Genomic DNA, 20,871 nt, shown 5'->3' on the forward strand with positions numbered 1-20,871 from the left:
CAAACCTTGCAGCAACAACAAGCCCTTTAGCACCGCAAATGCCATCACTCTGCCACCAGGCCCTGTTGTGCTTAAAATGAATAGATTTGCAATTATCATTTTTTCACCCCAGATTTCCCTCAGCATAATCTTTCCACTTCATGACTGCTATTGTCTCTCCGAGTGCGTGTTTGTTTTGATACTGACTGGCTCTTCCTCCCCATGCATGAGATGGCCGAGCGAATCACAGGTCACTCTAACAGCCACCTGCACGCTGCCTGTTGAGCTCATGCTGCCCGTGTCCTTCATTTAGTGTTTGTAATTGTACACAGAGAGCGCCTAATGTAGTCACTACCCGGTTGACCACAGAGCTCTCACACCAGGTGTGGTTATGTGTGAGTTCTTATTCCACAGGTGATTTGAATATAGTTGACACGTTCAAAGTTACGTTTATAAACACCTTCTCCATATCAGAACATTGCTTTAGAGTCTGAACATTTAGACTCCTGTGAGAATGATATGCTTTGAGATAGACAAAAATAAAGTGTAAGTTTAAATCAGTTTTCTTTTTGTACTTACTTCCTTTCCTCCAATTTGACATGCATCATGCAGAGCAAAAGACATTCTCCTCAGAGACCCCCCCCAGTCTGGTGTTTGCTGGTCACATGTCTCCTCACCCCCCCTGCCATGTACAGATGTGCAGCTGGTCACACAGCTAGCAGAGTCACACAGCAGGATGCAGGCTCAGCTCTCCCTACAGATCCCGACAGCTTTACAGGAGGACAAACAGAACGGGGGGTTCCTGCAAAAATGGGGCTTTTGCCCACACAGCCAGTGCAACCTGACATCCCACTGGACCGGAACACTGCACGCAATGACTGCAGCCTTGTGTTTTGATCTGCTAAAAAAAAAAAAAAAAAAACTCAATTTTAAAGTCTGTTCAATGTTAAAACTTGAAGGAAATGTGAAATTTGAACATGATATGATATATGATGTCATGCCTCCACTTTATTCCATTGTTTTCATATTGATAGTTTAAGTGTATATTATCTTTAAAGTGTAAAGAAAAAAAAGACAAAAATGCAGAAATAACCTAAAACAATCACAAAGCAATTGACACCCACATGTTTATTCAGATACTTTTATTTAATGTACAAAAATATCACAGTTCAAGTCCAGCAAAATATACCTTGCACAGCAACAACTAAAGGTTTTAAAAGAGTAAGCCCACAGAAGAAGAATAACAGTGATGAAGTTTGACTAAACCGTACGGGTAACAACTGGGCTTGGAACAGTTGATCTGCAAGGATTTGGGAAAAAACTGTAAAACAATGTCATTCTTGTTAGTGTTGCTAATTTAATGTTTGCAATCTGCCAACAGATCAGACTGCATTCATTAAATAAAATTCATTAAATTCAAACACAATATACATTTTGTATGATTTTTCATGAATTTATTAATGACTCCTTTATTGAAAGGGTCTGCTTTGTTGATACACTCTGAACACTTTAAAAGAAACACAAACCTACACCCAAGGGCCACTTTAATTATCTACATTTTCCTATAGGAGGACAGTTGCATGTATATCACATGTGTTACCTCGCACAATTTGTTGAACCCACAGGACTACTTTTGACCATTTGGGTAGCAGATCATTCATTCTCAACACAGCAGTGTTGAGGTGGGATGAATGTTTCAGCTACATCAATTTAATTTTATTGATTTTGTGTGTTTTTTAATTTTTTATTTCATATCTGAGTAAACAGTGGTCTGTTACCCAAATATATCCAGCCAGAAGTTCAGAGATCAGACACTGACACTTGATGAAGAAATGGAGGTTAGCAAACAGCATTTGGCCATAGGAAGAGATGGGGAAATACACTCACTGCATTGCACTCACTACACATGAGTGGTCACCTGGACACACCCAAGCTCTACGTATGCCAAGCACAAACTATATACAGCTCAATGCAAGATTTATGACTAGCACTGGATCTAATGGCTGTATGTTGGAGAATTCATTAACAGAAAGGCAGGTGCAGCATTGAGCGAACGTGTTCAAGAGGGCCTCATCCAGTAAAATAGCTGTAAATTCTTTTAAGATGTTTTTGAAAAATACAGATGTTGTACTTCTTTAGACATCATTAAAATAAACATCACATGTAAACGAGCTTGGACAAGATGTAATTAAAGCACTGAGCCACAGAAAGCCCTACAAATATCCAACAACAAAGACAATGCTAGTGTAACGGAGGCAGACCATCTCACTCTTATAATCATTAGTAACCAGCAACTCTTAAATGTTGGGGACCACATACTCTGCTTGTGTGCTTTGGAAAACAGGAAAGCAGGAAAACCCCCAGTGTCATCTGGGACGGAGAAATGTCGTCATTAACAAGCTGCCCAGAAAATGGACAACCTGACTAGCCTCTAGACATGCCAAACCATCCCACAATCAAAAAAAAAAAAAGATCAATTAAAATAAAAGTTAAAAACCCACAAAACAAAATAGCAAAACAAACCCACAAAACAATAAAGCAACGGATTCTACTTAAAATCACACAAAAAGTCTTACTTTTAATAAAGTGACAAGGCGCAATTTATTGGCTGATAGGTCTGCAAAAAAAAAGAAAAGTGAGAATGGTATGTCCCTTTGTGGAGGACAGGGGGCTTGGCATAATAAGTGTTCGATGAGAGTATTGGTGAAGCGTGTTGGGTTACAGAGCAGCTTAGTGGCAGAGGCTCAAACAGCTCAAGCCACAATCGCACGCATTGTGTTCCCCCCGCCCCTTGGCGCACGACTCTTTCTGTCAGCCTGACCCTGATAACGTCTGTATGGTGTTACAGGAAGCTGTCCTTGGGAGATGGACTTCTTATGGCTAAATAGCCCCTGCTTACTTCCTGTTGGACTGGTTACCTAAAGGGCAGAAGACCAGGCATTAGAATAGGATTCCCAAACTTTCTCACATACACTTAAAGAAACACAAGTAAATATAAGGAGTACATGTAAAACAGCAGCATAAAATGTTGTGTATGAAAATGATTTTTATGATTTTTATGGATGCTTTACATGAACCTCATTCATTCTGAAAGTGCAGGTTTGCAGGAACCTAGTAACAATACACAAATTTGTTCAGACTTTCTCAATGGTTTTGGGACAGAACTAGATTAGCAAAACAATATGCTTCATAAAGGGTAGCTATAAAATCCACTTAGGTGGTCAGATACTGTGAATGAAGCCATTACGTGCAGCTTCTCCTTAGAGCACAAACACACATCTCACACACTGATTTCTAGTCAGTAATTGCAAGGGAATGAAGTAAAAGGCCCAAAGGCAACCAGGAAACAAGCATTTAAATAAAGGCCCATATTTGATGCTGACGCACTTGATCGGAACCATTTTAAAAGGTCAGAAATAAAGAAGTGATCATTGTTCAATTGTAATGTAATCCTGCTAGTAAACACCATATTTTTCAGGAATACCAGTAATCTTATAGCTTCTTTTTTTCTGTAACAGAATAATGTCTTGTTACATAATGTAATATTGTGTACCCCACCCTGTTTATTTCATTTTCACTCCTCAGCGACATGTATTTACCATGAAGCAATAATGGATCTTGCTGGGGTGCCACATGAAGAAATAGGGCAGTCAACATTTATTCTTCACGTTTAATTGCACCAACAATGATAAATAATCAACAACGTGTACAAACTTTCTCACACTAATAACGTGTAAGAATGATCTTTGTAATGTGAGCCGAGAAGCATCCATGAACTGGAAGTGAAATCACAATAGCCTTGAAGTTGCAGTTTTAGTAGACAGCATTTAAAATAAATTGCCTACGTCGAATGAGTAAGCGTAGTTTGGCCATATTATCCAGTTTCATTTTAATTCATGCTGGTACAACAGATTCAGCTCACCACTGGGTTTCATTTACATGCCTCTGAGAGCTACACGTCAGTTCAAAACCAGGAGTGAAGTGTGGCTGTGAGCCCTGAAGCTCGGCAAGACAGAAGCTTTGAAAGCACCTGCCGTGTTTTCATAGTCCTGAGTGTCAAAATCAAAATCAGGGTGTGTTCTCTCTGACTGCAGACTGTATTGAGCAGCCACTGTTCCCACATACTCACGTGTACATGCTACTCTGTACGTAATAGGTTCAGTGAATAATATGAAGAAAAGGTCAATAATAATGACTGTGAGGTGGTTTTCAGTTTACCTGGGATCTGAGAGTCAACAAAGGGAATTGGCAGAGGACAAACATATAAACGTATATGTAAGAGTTCCTGGAGAATTGCTGATACAAACATGTACAACAGACAAATGATTTTAGTGTTTTTCACTGGGACTAAAATAGGAAATTCTTAAATATAATCAAGGGTACCAACACTTAAAAAACACTCTATAGATAGTAAAGTGCATATCTACAAGTGAGGTATAGAGTATGAGGTGTAGCAAGATAATTTCATTAAATTTGTACAAGGCACAACCAGGCACAAAGATCCTACTGAAATAAAGCTGCAGAGTGCTCTAATATTAGCAGGTACCACCCACAAACCAGGAAGCTTCAGCCCCTATAATTTAGAATCATTAGTTCAAATGAAATCCATACTCTAAACTGAAAATACATGGGTTTAGTGATCATGACCAACTAAATATTTTGCAGCAGTACTTTTTTGTAGAGGAAAAACTTTATTTGAAGCATTAGACAGGACAGATTTCCCCGTGGACTCTGTAACCCAGCCTTGACCTTTGGAACCAAATGCTTTGGGCAACTATTCAAAATCTGTAACCTAGGAATGGTGTACAGTTGTTCGTTCACATTCACAGAAAGTAAAATAGTAATTGTTTTCGATTTAAAAAGGGGGCCAAATTATAACCAATAACCAAGCATCAAACTATAGTCTATAGAAAAACACGACAAATAGTCTATAAACAGGGTTGTACCACATATAATTAGGCTAACACAGAATAAGAGGAAACAGGATGTAATAATGAATCACTAATTAAAAGTGCCTGGTACCTCCAGAATTGCATTTCCCTGAAACACGTATAAAAACAATAAACACAGAAAAAAAAACAATATAGAAACAGAATAATGCACTTTTTAGAAAGGTACAGAATAGGGACCCTTTTAGAGACTGACTGGCATGAGTCCAGGTATAAAGTGTGCCAAATCCCAGGTTCGAGTTTTGAGACCTCGAAGGCATGACCTTTTGAAGCAGGATGGCATTCACCCATCTTGGGAGGGTGCTGCTCATTTCTGCTAGCATATTCGCTAGGCTTAACAGTGACAGTGTAGGAGTAGAAGTTAACGGGTACTGACAAACCAGAGCTGAGGCCAGGCAGCAAACAAAATTTGTGGACAAAATGTAATTATATTAAACTCAATTATGTTACTACTGATAATCATTTTAATCTGAAATTAGGATAACTAAATATAAAGATCCTTGTCATCTAAAATACTGTTAATTAATAAATAATTGCCAAACATAAGCTATGTATGCTTTGCTTAACTGAAATCTGGACTCGGCCAGACGACCATATGACTGTTCATGAAGTGTCTACTTACAGCTACAGCAGGAGTTTGCACAAGTTGTCAGACTTCCTGTCTAATATAGTGCTTATAAGGTATTTATAGTTGGAGATTTTAATATCCACTTTGAAAATACATAATTCTTTTAGAATTTACTTTCAAGCTATTCATGAGTCAGTGGGTATCACTCAGAATGTGGTGGGGTCTATGCATAATTGTAATCATACTTTAGACTTGGTCTTATCTTTTGGTATTGACATAGCCAGTTTAGTAGTACTTCCTGAAAGTGAGACAGTTTCTGACCACTCCTTCATAACATACGAGTTGCGTTCGAACAATGGTATTCATTGTTCGTACAATGGTATACTCTCATTAGAGAGCTGGACCCATGTACTTGTAAAGCTGCTTTGTGACAACATGCACTATATTGCCAAAAGTATTCGCTCATCCATCCAAATGATCAGTATCAGGTGTTCCAATCACTTCCATGGCCACAGGTGTATAAAATTAAGCACCTAGGCATGCAGACTGTTTTTACAAACATTTGTGAAAGAATGGGTCTCTCTCGGGAGCTCCGTGAATTCCAGCGTGGAACTGTGATGGGATGCCACCTGTGCAACAAATCCAGTCGTGATATTTACTCGCTTCTAAATATTCCAACTGTCAGCTGTATTATAAGACAGCAACTCAGCCACGAAGTGGTAGGTCATGTAAACCGACGGAGCGGGGTCAGTGGATGCTGAAGCGCATAGTGCAAAGAGGTTGGCAACTTTCTGCAGAGTCAATCACTACAGACTACTCGTCCAACATCAGTATGTGACCTCACAAATGTGCTTCTGAAGGAATGGTCTAAAATCCCCATAAACACACTCCTAAACCTTGTGGACAGCCTTTCCAGAAGAGTCAAAGCTGCAAAGGGTGGACCAACATCATATTTAACCATATGGATTAAGAACAGGATGTCACGTAAGCTCAAATGTGAGTCAAAGAAGGTGAACGGATATCTTTGGCAATATAGTGTATATTGTAAAAAGTGCTATATAAATAAAATATATAAATAAAATGTACATGATTTGACCTGAAATACAGTCAGATGTAACCATAATTCCAGTCACAAAATCCACTAAATTACAAATGTCTTGACCATTAATCTTTGCAAACATCTATAAATGAAGGCACTCAAAAAATGTATGCACAAAATATGTATGCATGAAAGCACATACATGTTTACAACTATACAGAACCTGATACCGTTTCAGCATTTCTACTCGCAAATGTTGAATAAACAAAACCAACACAAACCACCATGCTGTAGCAGTGTTTGAATTGTCTGGGTAGACTTTAAATAGAGTGTATTTTAAGTACTTAAAATGTACTTCCATCAGACAATAAAATGTACTTCCAATAGACTATAATTATAAATAATTACATTCCTACTTGTATTAGGGTCATGCTCTGTCTATATACCATTTCAGTATCTTAAAGATCTTCTTTTCATTTACCGGTACTCTCAACTGCCCCCTGGTCCTGGTTTAAAGTAAAAGGAGATCTTAGCTTTGCTGTTGCTGTGCTAAAGTTTTGGAACAGTCTACCAGTGAATGTCAGACAGGCACCCCCAGTGACTACAAATGAAAGTTAAAAATGCATTTTTTATTTATTGGTTTTGTGGAATAGATTGAGTTGTCAAAATGTCTGGGTGTGGTAAGAAAGCTTTATCCATTTATTCTATCTAACCAACTAACTAATTTCACAATGCATTCAGATACAACATCTGTGACATTTCTCTGTGTTATTGGGTGTTTCAGCATCAAGCATCCAGGACATCAAGCACATCAAGCACACCCCAATCAGCATCATAGGAACAAGTCCAGACTGGCTGCTAAACAACAGCATGCAAATAACTCTGGCCACGTGCGGACCAACCACCAGGCTGCCAACCGTGCTAGCCGGCAGCATGCCAACAAGCATGCTAAGAGTCTTAGCCATCAGTGTGGCCACACACGTCCCAACCATCAGCTTGCAAACCATGCCAGTTGATGGTTAACTAACAAGCATGCTAATAGGGTTAGCCATCGGGGTGCTAACCATGTTAGCCATAGGGATGCTAACCATGTTAGCCGCCGAGGCATTAACGGTGAAAGGAGACGAGGAACACCGCCACAGCCCAAAACTCTGTTCATTGGGGACTCAGAGATGTATGGAGCAACAGTATTAAGGCCTTTTGCTTTCCTCGTGTTACTGTCTGTGAAGTGATACCCATGATTCCACACATATTGCATGATCATCCAGCTACGGAAAGACTGATTGTGCATGTCGGCTCTAGCGATGTTTACAAACAACAGTCTGAGATTCTGAAACAGGATTTTAACCATCTGCTCGACATTCTGGCATTTTCCCAGTCTGAAGTGTTAATTTCTGGACCAATACCAACTGCACGTTGGGGTAGTGGTCACTTTACCAGACTGCTGGCTCTAAACAGCTGGCTCACTACAGCCTGTGCTCATCGGAAGGTAAACTTCATTGACAATTTCAACATCTTTTGGAGGCGTCCTGAGCTTTTTAAACCTGATCAGCTTCACCCTAACAGGGCTGGGACTCAAATGCTTTTGGACAATCTAATGTATGGAATCACTCACATGCGGAACTTGCAACCCAACCGCCAGCAGTAACGTCAGTAATGTCAGTCGCAGGAGCTCACCATCTCCTGTCAGAGAATCTGTCCACAGTCTCAGAGGTAAACTCCAGCAGACTGAAGAGGTTCTACAACACTACAGTCTGCAGTCTTGTAGGAACTCACCCACTTCTCCTGCACACTCAGTGATTTCTCAGGTCTGACACACTGGAACCCATGCTCCTAGTCAGTGTTACATTCCAGTTATTTTAAATAGCCGGTGGCATGGCTCTCAGAATCGAAATAAAAATGTAATCAGAAGAAAACATAGTAGTACAAAACATTGTAACAAACAAAATTTGATCCCAGTGAAATGCACAAGTGATGTAAGCTATGCTGATCAACCACATCAAGCCTTCAAAGTCTCCTTACTAAATGTCCGCTCACTCACAAACAAGTCTTTTACAATAGCTAAATTAATTGAAGATTATTGTCTGGACTTTCTTTTTCTAACAGAGACTTGGCTTGATAGCAATGGAGCAATAGTGCTAAATGAAGCTTCGGCTCCCGACTTTAACTATTTTAATGTCTCTAGAGTAAATAAGAGAGGTGGTGGTGTTGCATGTTTTTACCATAAAGCATTCTGCAGTAAGCAGATTGATTGCTGGGGATTTTAATACTCACATGGATATATCCACAAATCCAATCACTTCAGAATTCATGAGGATGCTTAACTCTTTTGATCTCAAACAGCATGTATCAGGCCCAACTCATAAGCACAGCCACATTTTAGATTTGATCATTTCTAAACGCATAGAGGTTAATAATACTGAAATTACTGATGCTGCAATCTCAGATCATTTTGGTGTATTTTTCAATATGTCATTATCTACTAGAACACTCAGTGAAAAGCGTACAATAACCAAGCGTTATCTCAGTGCTGGCAGTGCCGTGGCCTTCACAGACATGATACAGTCCCTCCCTCCTCTCTCAGAAAATGGGAATGAGCTAGTTGAAACATTCACACACAGAGTTAGGAACTGTACTGATGCTGTGGCACCAAAGGTAACTAAAATAATCTCTGGTAAAATTAAGATGCCCTGGAGAAACACTCCATCTATTGTAAAATTTAGGCAAGATTGTAGGCAGGCAGAGAGATGTTGGCGAAGGTCAAAATTGCAAGGACTGAATACAGATAATTCATTTCATATTCTGAATACACACTACTGTTACATGTAGTCCACTATAACCCAGCCCTGGTGATGACTGCAGCAGAAAGAGTTGTAGTGTATTGGTGGAGGAGTGGAGCAGGGTGCTGATGGTATATGGATGAGGGACTCACTGCCAGTGCTGCGTGGAGCACTGCTGGGTCTGCTGCTGCTTTGTTGAGGTTCACTGTTGGAGAACTGGGGGCCCAAAAGAGGGGATCTCAGCCGCCCCCCACTGCCTGTATCACCACCAGACATGCGCTGACTTTTAGTTTGGCCCACAAAGTCACTGAAGGGGAGGAGTCATGAGAGAAGAAGCCATTACGTGTACAAATCTGTGATGCAGCATGCAAGATAATACTAATACTTCTAATACTAATATACTGTGGAATCAGATTACATACACCAGATGCAGTATTAGTCAGATTAACTGCCTTCAGGCATGAATGAGAAAAATACGGTCTCAAAGCAGGCCAGGGTGTGCTGCTCACCATACAGAGTGAAGGAAAACAGAAGGTATAACACTGTGCATCATGCTCCCTTAAGACCCCCTCAACACACACACACACACACACACACACACACACACACACACACACACACACACACACACACACACACACACACACACAGAGTAAGAGTGCATGGATGCCAGTAATCTATCACAGCTCATTGGTACCTAAGTGTGAGGTGACAGACTCAGTAAGTCCAGAGTGAAGGAGCTCCAGGCATGAATTAAATTCATGCAGGGATAGCTGGGAAATCTTAGCGGGAGCTCTGCCTGATGGACTCTTAAGAAAGGCCAGTAAAGCCACTAGTCACACAGGACTACACATTTTTCACATGGAAAGGGGTCTGAGATCCACGAGTATTGGGAGGCTTGCAGTGTGCTTTTGGCCAGGGTACCGTCTCCGAATTCAGTATAGCCAAAAGCAGGAGGAGTCGTGTTCTCCTGGGTGGCATGGCCCAGTCCAACTCAATCAGCTCTTTGTTCAGGTCTGGTTAAGAGGCATGTCACAGCCACTGCTGGGTCAACCTGTAGTCCCTGCCACCCCCTTTTCGAGATCTCCCCTCTGGCCACCCCCATTATTCTGAGACCTCCCCTCTCCTCTCCTCCTCTCCCCTCCCTCGAGACTCCTGCTCCTCTTCCCCTTTTCCGGAGACTTCCATATCATACCCTTTGCCATCTTCTCAGTTGCCTCAATCTCATGCCCCTAAGAACTTCTGTCCCTACACTCGTTTCCTCCGTCCTGAACCCTTCTCTCTGCCCTTTCCTTTCTGAGCTGAGGTATAGGCTGCAGCTCTGCCACTAATGTCTAGCTCACATTCCACAGCGGAGACTGTGAGGAATGTCCCACTCCCACCACGAGTCTCCCGTCTGTCTGCCACCCCATGCCAGAGGGAAAGTAAGTATTCAAGGTAACTGTGGGCTTGTGTGTGTCTCTGTAAAGTGACACCCACCTTTGTGAGGGGCCATTGCTCTCGAGGTTGTCGGACCGGAGGGCATTGGCCCCTAAGGAACCCTCAAGCCCAGACTCCTGAGAGGAACGCCAGCAATCAGAGTCTGGAGATCAAAACACACACACACACACACACACACACACACACACACACACACACACACACACACACACACACACACACACACACACACACACACACACACACACACACACACACACACACACACACACACACACACACTTCTCACTCCACTGATATCATTAAGGAAGTGTGAGGCATTCTGTCAGGGTTCCAGCAGGTTAAACAAAACAACAACAAGAGATAGGAAACATCAGTGCAAAAGGTATGGTCAGTTTAGACTGAGGTTTGCTTTTAAAAGATTTTACTGAAATGGTCCATATTAGATGTGTCAGTATTATTTGGCCATATTATCCAGTTTCATTTTAATTCATGTTAGTACAACAAAATCAGGTCACCTCAGGGTTTCACTTACACTCCTCTGAAAGACAGGTGTCAGTTCGGGGGAAAAGTGAAGTTCGGAGTGAAGTGTGGCTGAACGCCCCTGCCATGCTCTCATTGTCCAGTGTGTCAAATCAAAATCAGGGTGTGTTCTCTACGAGTGTACCAAGAGGGTGCAGTTCTTCTAAGATTGCTTCTAAGATGGCTGACGCATAAACGCACAGTAGAGACAGCCATTCAGTGTTTCCCAGTATCTACTGGGACTCACTGGGACTGGGGACATGGAACCATAAATGGCAACAGTAGTGTTAGAGTAACACTAACAGTAACAGTAGCTGGACTGTAGCAGTCCTTACCAGGAAGGTCAGGCCTGAGCCAGCAGAGATCATCTAAAGCTCACCTTCTCAAAACATATTAAACACCTCTCAGAAAAGTCCTAGTGGTAGAGGTTTTCATAATTTTTAATTTTCAGTATTTACAAACACACACTCATAGCTTTAAATCTGAAACCAGTGCATACACCCTTAATAAATTTCCCCCACGTGGAGGGGCTTTAGAAAACGAGACTTCGCAGAGCTTGCCAAGATGTTGGGTGTATATGGGGTCAGAGGTGACCACAATCAGCAAGTCTGTGCTGGGGAAAGACATAGCTCAGTGCTTGTTAGCTCAGAATGGCAATTACTACGCAGAGCTTGCAGAATGGGTTTCAGTGACGCTCTGCATATGACAACACGCGTAACTAATACTTATATATCTTAAATTAGCATGAGTGCTAAATACACTCTGCTGCAGTAAACACAACAGTCATGGCAGAAAAGAGGCCTGCTTGATGGCACTGGGGTGCATATCAAATCAATCTGATTGAAGGGGCATCTGGAAGGAAAGGCACAGGGAGAGGACCTGTGTGGAGATCACTCCAGCCTAAAGCAAGAGGAAATTAAATTGGCACAGAAAGACAGGGGACGTTTATCAGAAGTTAAACCATGACCTCATCTCTACAGTCCCTCAAGAGAGAAGTATGGACAACTATTATTTTATATTATATATTGTCAGGTTTTGTTTAATATTGTTAACATACAGCATAGGAAATGCTGGCAGTGTTGGTGGGTGATTCGGCAAGGCATAACATGAATAGTGTGTAGGCACTTACTCAGAGCACCGCGGATGGAATCACTTGTGCTGGGGCGACTTCCACTACGGGTGGGGGGAGAAGAGGTAGTAGGGGAAAGAAATGAGCTGGAGGGCTCCACTCCACAACGAGCAGCTCGGCCATCTCTGTCACACACACACACACACACACACACCAAGAGTACCATAAATAGCTTGCTACAGTCTAGCTTTTATATCTGATTAGATTTTCATTAACACATTTACACACAGCATACAAAGGTACGCTAACACACAAACACCTCAACCTAGATGTTAAAGGGCCAGGGCCAACTGCTTTTGCCAGCATGACTGCCAGGAGAAACCTGCACAAGAAGTAATATCCTGTTTGCTTGCTAATGCATTGTTTGATTTGTGGGCAAGGATATCAACTTCGTTCTGCTACAGACAAATGGCCAATGGATGAATTTGACAATACTACATACGCATGCGGAGAGGTGGAGCTAGCTAGTGAATGCAGACTCTGTTTAGGTGATTTATGAAATTATTCAGAGTCAACACCGGTAGTTATCTCAATTGTACTGTGCACATTGGAATAAAATCTAAACATTGCATGTAGAAACCACTAAAGAGAATGCAAACACAATTTGACTATTCTGCTGTTCATTCTTGTTTAATCAAATGCTACCAATACACACACACACACACACACACACACACACACACACACACACACACACACACACACACACACACACACACACACACACACACACAAACACAAACACACCTTAATCAGTGCATGTTGCGCTCCTGCTTTGATTGTGATTCCAGGCCATGAAGTACATTTTTCAGGCAAGTTTATCTTACTAGCTTTAATGAAATTACAGGTAGTTTATTCTGGAAAATACATACGCTGATATACGCAAATATGTTCCAAGCCTCATGTTCAGTTATCCTGAATGCATCTATATGATTCAACACAGGGCTGAATCTCTGTAGCAGTCTGAGAGTTGATATCTGTGGTTATGAACAACAAGCATATAACCTAACCATAAATGTTTTTAAGTAGTTTAGAGAACACTTTTAGTTATCTATTCAGTTTTGGAATTCACTTCAATTCAAGCTCCATGTGTCCATCGTATAGTCTTAGACTCCACTTCCAGCTGCTGCTATAGTAAAATAAAAGTAAATGTCTATTTTATCTATCTATCTATTTTAACCACTCGGTCAGAGGGAAGAAAACTGACATCTTGTCATATTTTAACAAAAAGGGATACACAAAGAATTTTATCAAGAATAAATGTTTCATAAGCAGTGTAATTATCAAGCCAACTTAGAAAGTATCTGTTTTTCATTCAACTGCCTTAAAAAAGCCAACTTGCTATTTTCTTCTTACCACAAAAATTAGAATGCAAAACTTTCTAGAAGCCTTTCTAGAAGCCTTTGTCCAAAACCCGAAAGAGTTGCTTGTGATTTTAACTATAACTCTTTTTCATCCCAGTCTCCAACCACGTTCTCCAATAGATTGACATGGAGCAATTTTTCAAAATGCTTTTGTCAGATATCAAGATAAATCGACCAGACTTGCTTTGCATGATTGAAATGCATGATAGAAATCACTCATCACACCTCTGTCACTCTTTACTCACCGACTTCAAATAATTTTAAAACACCTGCTATCTCTTTTTATATGTTTTAGTCACCATGCTATAGCTGTAATATTACTAAACTTTGCTGGATGTGATTAAGAAACTAACGCCATCAAGTAGTTCTCTGGATGTGATACCTACTGTCTTATTATTGAAGGTTTTACCTAGTATTGGCCCAGCCATATTGGCTATTGTAAATTTTTCACTCCTGTGTGTTCCTTCCTATTTTACACGTCACTGTTCAGCTTCTATAAAAAACAAATCTAGACCCAGCAGTGCTTCGCAATTATAGACCTATATCAAAATTTCCCTTCTTGCCAAACATTTTAGAGAAGGTGGTGACCGACCAACTCACTGCAATATTAGAGAAACACAACATTTATGACACAACATTTAAGCGGTCACCCGAATCAGCACACATTAAAAGATCATTTGAAACTCTCAAGAGAGCAGTTTCAGTAGAATGCCTCTTTCGAAAAACCCCAACTAGAAGGTGTCATAAATGGGCTAGTTAGTAGTCATGGCTGTTCATGTATTATATGATGTGTAAATGTGCTGCACTCGTTCAGTGATTATCTTATCTTTTATTTCTTTTATCTTTTATCTTTTTTGTAAAACACCTTGTGGTCTGTACCTGTGAAAGGTGCTATATAAATAAAGTTTACATACTTACTAAACTCTTAATGTCACTGTTATTGTTAAGCCAACTTAACAGTTTGGCTTAACAACTTTTACTTACTTTTTAGTTTCAAATGAACTTCAGTCAAAGGTAATGTACAGTACATTACCTTTACCAAAGGGACACTTCAAATCAAGTTTACCAATAGTATAATGCAGTGGAGTGAAGTTCATACATGATATGCGCATATGACTACTAAATGTGTGGGATTATTGTCTGTAGTTTATTATCTGTGACATCTCATCGATAACTCAATAAGATTACATTATTAAAACAATAAATGGAAAATATTGTTGGGTGTTCAAAAAAGGCTGTTATTATCAGCATTAATTTCATTTAGCCAGTGAAACAACAATGTTTCACAGAAAGTGGAATCGAGTGCATTAGCAGGTCTTGTCTCAGCTACGATCATACTAGGACTCTTACATGGCATTCCTGTGGGAGCTTGGTGTGACAGGTCTCCGAAGAGGCTCATCTATGGTCTGAGAGGAGCGAACACTCCATCTCCTCTTGACTTTCACCATATTTGTCATGATCTAGACCAGGATAGAGACACATAGTTCACTACACACAGTTACCTGCAACCAGAGATGTTTGCAAAATAAAAGTCCAAGTCAAATCATGAGTGTTTAGGCTGGAGTACAAATCAAGTCACAAGTCTTTTGGCTAGAGCCCAAGTCAACTCTCAAGTCAATACCAAGATAAGCTTAGGGACAGGAGATGGAAAATATATATTTTATATGTTAGATGTAGTGTAGTGCTTTATGAAGTTTGATGTGGTTGTTCCAGTGTCTTTAATGTATTTCCCCACATTTTTTACATGTGGCCGTTCTTCTATATGTCCAAGGATTTTAAACTCCTTATTGCCAAAGGTTACCACTTATGGTACTCCAACCGAAGCCATGCCTTTCTTTGTTTAAATTTGACACTTTTCTTTGATGTCCCGCTCACTACTCCCAAAGAGAAGTAAGGAATAATAGCAACATAAACACAAAAAGGAAGAATTTCATTGTTCAAGTTATTTTGGATGAGTCTGAAGTCTTTTTCTTGATGACTTAAGTGCAATTACAATACTAACATGTGGCCTGCACTGCTCATCAGCCATCTCAGCATAAACCTCTCCATTATTGGGGTTTGTAGAGCTGTGAAGCACATACCCCCAGATAATCTGTGATCAGCAGGTTCTCCCCAAAGAGTTCTTTAGGATGTGGCTGGAGAACCTCTTCCTTGTCCAGATCAGCCTCCATTACATCCTCCTGTTAATATTGGGATGATCACATTAAAATGGTTAGTTGTGGTGTACTGAAAAATGGCAAAGCAAAATAGATTAGCAGTAGAAATATGCTTTAAAAAAACATCTGTCAAATAGGAAAACATGGAGCAGATTAACAGGTCATACTAATGTAGGCATTGTCGGGTTACTAAATGCAGAAAGCTTGAGAAAAGTTTATTATTAAAATGTTTTATGTATGCAGCTCATTACTCCTGAGTTTGCTATCAATCAGCAATTTTAATGCCCATGGTTCACTTTTGCAACTGTAATGGTTGTGTGGTAACTGTAAAAGAAATGTGCAGTCTGCGGGGTAAAAATAATTGAGAGACCAAGTGTTCATGTGGGCATATGTTGTGTACACTGTGTGTGCATATTTAAGTGCAATTTTGTTACTTCGGTAACATGAAAATGAGCTGACTTTCCTATGAACACCACGTCTGATAAGATGTTTTTGTGAACACATGAGAATATTACATTACAACGTCTTATACAATCCATAATATACGGCAGCATGAGAAATAGCCAGGGCCCACAATTCCTGTTAAGAACAAGAGCCAACACTACACACCCTGCATGCACTGAGGGGGGGAATAGGGCCCTCACACACATCTTGCTTACACATTTTCAGAATACTGTACTTCACAAATTACCTCCTCCTCCTCCTCATCATCCTCTTCATCATCCGACTCTATCTCACGGTCCGGTACCTCTTCTGAACAAAGCAAGCAGTGTGATGAGGAATTGTGGTGTGTGTATGTAGTGACGTTGGATTCAGTTAGTTTTAGTAACATGACACTATCGTTACACTAACGTCAAGAAAAACACACGAGAAAAAAAGCAAAGCAAATATTCAGTAACACTGAATGAGACTGAATGAGTAAATATCACACCCTTCTTTTCACACACATATGTCGCTCCTTCCCTCTATAAATATGGTTATATAATGGAAAAAAAAGAATGTATGGTACTGTACTCATCCCGTCAAAATTAACATCCATTGGTCCTTCATACCAGAGTTGAGTTGTTTGATAATGAACTCAATTTGTCCGTTGATCTCAGGATTCTCCTCTTTAGTATAGCAGCCCAAGATCTCCTCCATACTCTAAGACCCAGTGAAATATCACCATCACTTATTGTTGCAGACATGTGGAAATGCACAAAGAACGATTTTTGTGTGTATCTAAATTGGTTATTCTGTTGAAATGTGGTTTTGGTTGAGATTATTCCTCAGAGCATTATCCAATAAACAGGAATGTTAGGCAACAGTGCCTGAAAAAGACCCAGAGATTATTAACAGTATGACTATAAGGTGGGTCACAAGTCTTGGTTAAACACTCACCATCTCTTTGGCGTCTTTCCGAACAGTTGGAATACTAAGAATGCTGTACAAAGCTCCATTCACGTAGGGCCGGATCTGTACACATACACACAATGTCAACATGTAATAAAAAACTTCTTTGGTGTATTCAATATAATGGTCAACTTTTTTGGTTGCTTCAGACAAAACAGACTGTCTGACTATGTCCACTTTTTGTAAATGAAAACGAAAGAAATCAGCAAGCACTGAATTCACTGTGATTTGACACAAATTTTAGAAATTTTTCTTTTCTAACATGTAGCAAAGCAACAACAACAAAAAAAAAATAAACATGGTAATTCAATTATTGGCATGCTGGGTGCCCTCAATCTCGTATCGGGGAATTTGATGATTTATATTCCAATTCTTGCAACTGAAAAGTAAGCCTGAATATGAGTACTTAAAAGGGAGTAAATTGAAATTGTGGAAGGGAGTAAAAAGGGAGTAACCATTGAAAATGGTTATAACCATGTTAAATCAATAACACACAGTTGACTGTACTATTTCTGAAAAGGTCTAGTAAAAAAGCTTTTAGAAGCTCAACAGGTTTTGAAGACCTTCAACAAACTGATCATCTTTTTTTTTTCTTCATGTAAATTTACCACATAAGAGTGACCAAACAAACACAAGGACTTCAGCAAATTAAAAGGTACCTCATGGTTCTCATGTCCCAGCAGGTCAGTCAGAACCTTTAATACATGTTTGGCTCTTTCCATACACTGTCTCTTTCCTGGAACATGATCAATAGTGTTTCACCCAGTCATTTATTGAGATTTATTACACACAGTCAAAATGTACGTGTCCTATTAGTGTTTTGATGATGACTAACATTGATGGCAAAAAACCACACTTCAATGAAAAAATATTCTATATTATACTAAGGGTCACTGAAAGGCAACTAACTTTGTGCGACTAATTTTAGTATTTATAAAATGTAGAAAGTCTATACAGTAAACATACATTAAAGCTGGTTTATGATAACACAGGTCAACAAAAAAAAAAAAGATTTACTGGTGCCCAAAATATTTTAATGAATTTGGGGTATTTTTGGGGTGCTGATTCTGAATATGCTATCAGTTTTGCCAGATTGGCTCAAGTTTTTGAGATTTTTGGTATCTTATTTATAGCACTTATATAGCATTAGCATATAGCATTTATAGCACAAGAAGAAGTTGTAATAACGATCCAGACACATTCTGTTACATTTGTGGTGAATATACACTGCAAAAACATAGAAGAAACATAACAGACTTCATAAAAAAAGTGTATTTGGCCTATTTTGGGGTTATGCTTGGGGACCAAGACAAGTCTTGGGCACCACACATAGTGTGTTTTTTTTACACATTTCATGAAAAATCTCAAAAACTTGAGCCAATCTGGCAAAACTGATGACATATTCAGAATCAGCACCCCAAAGTTACCCTAAATTCGTTGAAATATCTTTGGCCCCAAAAATGCTGTTGACCTGTGTAATTAATGGGTAACGGGAGCAAAATAAAAGAGACCTAATAAGTGAAGGGAAGTTCAGTACCTTGCGTGCGAAAGCACAGGTTCATAAGCAGGGCTACTGCATATTCTAGAGTGTAGTCTGAAAGACAGTCAGAGTCTTGCAGTTCATCCACCAGCCACTCTATCAGCCCATATCTGATCAGAGCTGACTGATGGACACGTCTAAACAATATACAAACACACACACGTGCACACCCACGCACGCACACACAAACATACAATTAAAATTCAGAATCTAGAAAAATATAAAAAAAACATCTGAATTATTTTTGTGCATGAAATAAAAAAAAACAAATGAATGAAGTTCAAGCAATGCTTTTTATTGTGGTTTACGAGCTGCAGGCTTTCATTCAATATGTTACTTGTGTATAGATTGGGTAGAACCTTATATACCTACCGCCTCAAGCAGCGCTTCCTGGCACCGAGTCAAGCTGTCAGTCTGGTGTACATAAACCAGAGCTGGCAGCATGTTCAGATTTGTTTTGGCACACGATATGAATGTCAAGATTCAAATTTGGCTCAGTGTTTCATTTGTCATGACTAAATGCCAGTAATGCATATTCCTATACCTCTACTCAAGAAAATACTAAAGCCTACATTTTAGTGTCGGTTTAACACACACACACACACACACACACACACACGCGCACACACACAGGTAAAGGTTATGGTACATACCAAATTTTCAAACAAATTAATTCATTACGCATATAGAACTGAAAAGGTTAATTAAGAACATCATTAAGAATACAAGTATAGAACATTCAGTGAGAACATTACATTCGAAGCTGCAGTATGGAGACAATGTGCTTATGGCCATGAGTAGTGTTGGAAATGTATAAGTTATTGTGCAACTGTTGTCAAGTGGGCTCTGTTACCTTAGGTGTTCATAATGAATGTCAGACACTCAAAGCTTTTAGGCTGGACAGTATGCCCAGAACACGTATGAGCTAGAGGTCCAAGCACCTCAGTCTTACCAGAATTCAGAAGGAAAACAGATGTTGACACTTGTTCAGCCACTTAACGTGTTCCCTCAGCTTTGTGATGATATGGGTAGTATAGGTGGAATGCAGTATGGGTGCTAATGTAATGTCTCTGGGAGCTCTCAGGGCCGTGATCACTCTCTGGCTCTCACTTATTCACTTTATTTATTTTTATTTGAAGACTACTACACAGGTGATGTCAACTCTGGACTAACATGTTCAGCCATGTAACATGTTCAGACATGTGTTGTAAAAATCATTATATACAAATATTTTTTGACAAGGGGACTGATTGAAAAATGAATACGATTTTTGATTTATACAAACATACAGTTCAGAATTAAGAGTGCAAATGTTTTAAACGTTTGTGACAAATGTGGCTGATGAGATACCTGAGGCTAAGCTTCTGCACGGCTCCCAGAACATTCTCTCTTGTCACTGAGTCCTTCTTCTCTGTATGCAGACAGTCCACCAGTAGTCTCAGCAAAGACGGTACCTGAGAAAGGTACATGCGGCCTGGAAGAACAAAACCTGGTTAAGCTAAATCCTAACACTAGCATCTTATCATATCATTAACCACCTACAAATAACCTACACCTAGCACTAACTACAGCCTAATAATAATCTTACACCAACCCAAACCATACCCCATAAATCAATCATCTACTCCCAATTCCAGTCCAACCTTAGAAAATGATACCCATACACATAACCAACCCACTATCTTAACCCAAACCCAACTATCCCCACTGTATATTATGTCAGATTATGTTGTATATGTACTATTATTAAAGCAAAACTCTAAAACACTGCTTCTTACCCTCTGACAGAGATGCAAAGGCATTAATAAGTCGAGCCAAATACTGCCTCACCATCTGATTCTCTGATCTGATGAGATGGAGCACGGTCTCCTGCAAATCAGAGAGGCCTTTCAATATTTCAGTGTGTGTGACAGAGAAATGTTTTGGTGTTTAAGCAGTCTCCGTTTACTTTAGCTTGCCTGAAACACACATGCTGGTCTAACGGCATCACATTGAAAAAGGACATTTGCTGAC

The 20,871-nt window shown here is 39.8% G+C and overlaps 1 protein-coding gene across 5 annotated transcripts in view; it reads right to left on the reverse strand.

Moving 5' to 3' along the window:
• Positions 1-1,112: 1,112 nt before the first annotated feature.
• The window catches only part of armc9 (armadillo repeat containing 9), a 32,478-nt gene continuing 12,719 nt past the window's right edge, over positions 1,113-20,871 (reverse strand). For 3 of the 5 annotated variants that reach the window (XM_077023864.1, XM_077023860.1, XM_077023861.1), the window contains 13 exons: positions 20,637-20,727; positions 20,209-20,332; positions 18,856-18,995; positions 17,978-18,054; positions 17,307-17,381; positions 16,979-17,069; positions 16,618-16,679; positions 15,852-15,950; positions 15,121-15,230; positions 12,407-12,531; positions 10,795-10,897; positions 9,468-9,622; positions 1,113-2,897 (listed from right to left, as the gene is read on the reverse strand). In XM_077023864.1, coding sequence (XP_076879979.1) covers positions 2,875-2,897; positions 9,468-9,622; positions 10,795-10,897; positions 12,407-12,531; positions 15,121-15,230; positions 15,852-15,950; positions 16,618-16,679; positions 16,979-17,069; positions 17,307-17,381; positions 17,978-18,054; positions 18,856-18,995; positions 20,209-20,332; positions 20,637-20,727 — 1,275 coding nt within the window. In that variant the 3' untranslated portion in view covers positions 1,113-2,874. The remainder of the gene's footprint in view (positions 2,898-9,467; positions 9,623-10,794; positions 10,898-12,406; positions 12,532-15,120; positions 15,231-15,851; positions 15,951-16,617; positions 16,680-16,978; positions 17,070-17,306; positions 17,382-17,977; positions 18,055-18,855; positions 18,996-20,208; positions 20,333-20,636; positions 20,728-20,871) is intronic. The other 2 variants (XM_077023862.1, XM_077023863.1) reach the window with 2 other exon arrangements.

Source organism: Brachyhypopomus gauderio, chromosome 12 (assembly GCF_052324685.1).
Source record: "Brachyhypopomus gauderio isolate BG-103 chromosome 12, BGAUD_0.2, whole genome shotgun sequence".
In the NCBI taxonomy this organism is placed as follows: Eukaryota; Metazoa; Chordata; class Actinopteri; order Gymnotiformes; family Hypopomidae; genus Brachyhypopomus; species Brachyhypopomus gauderio.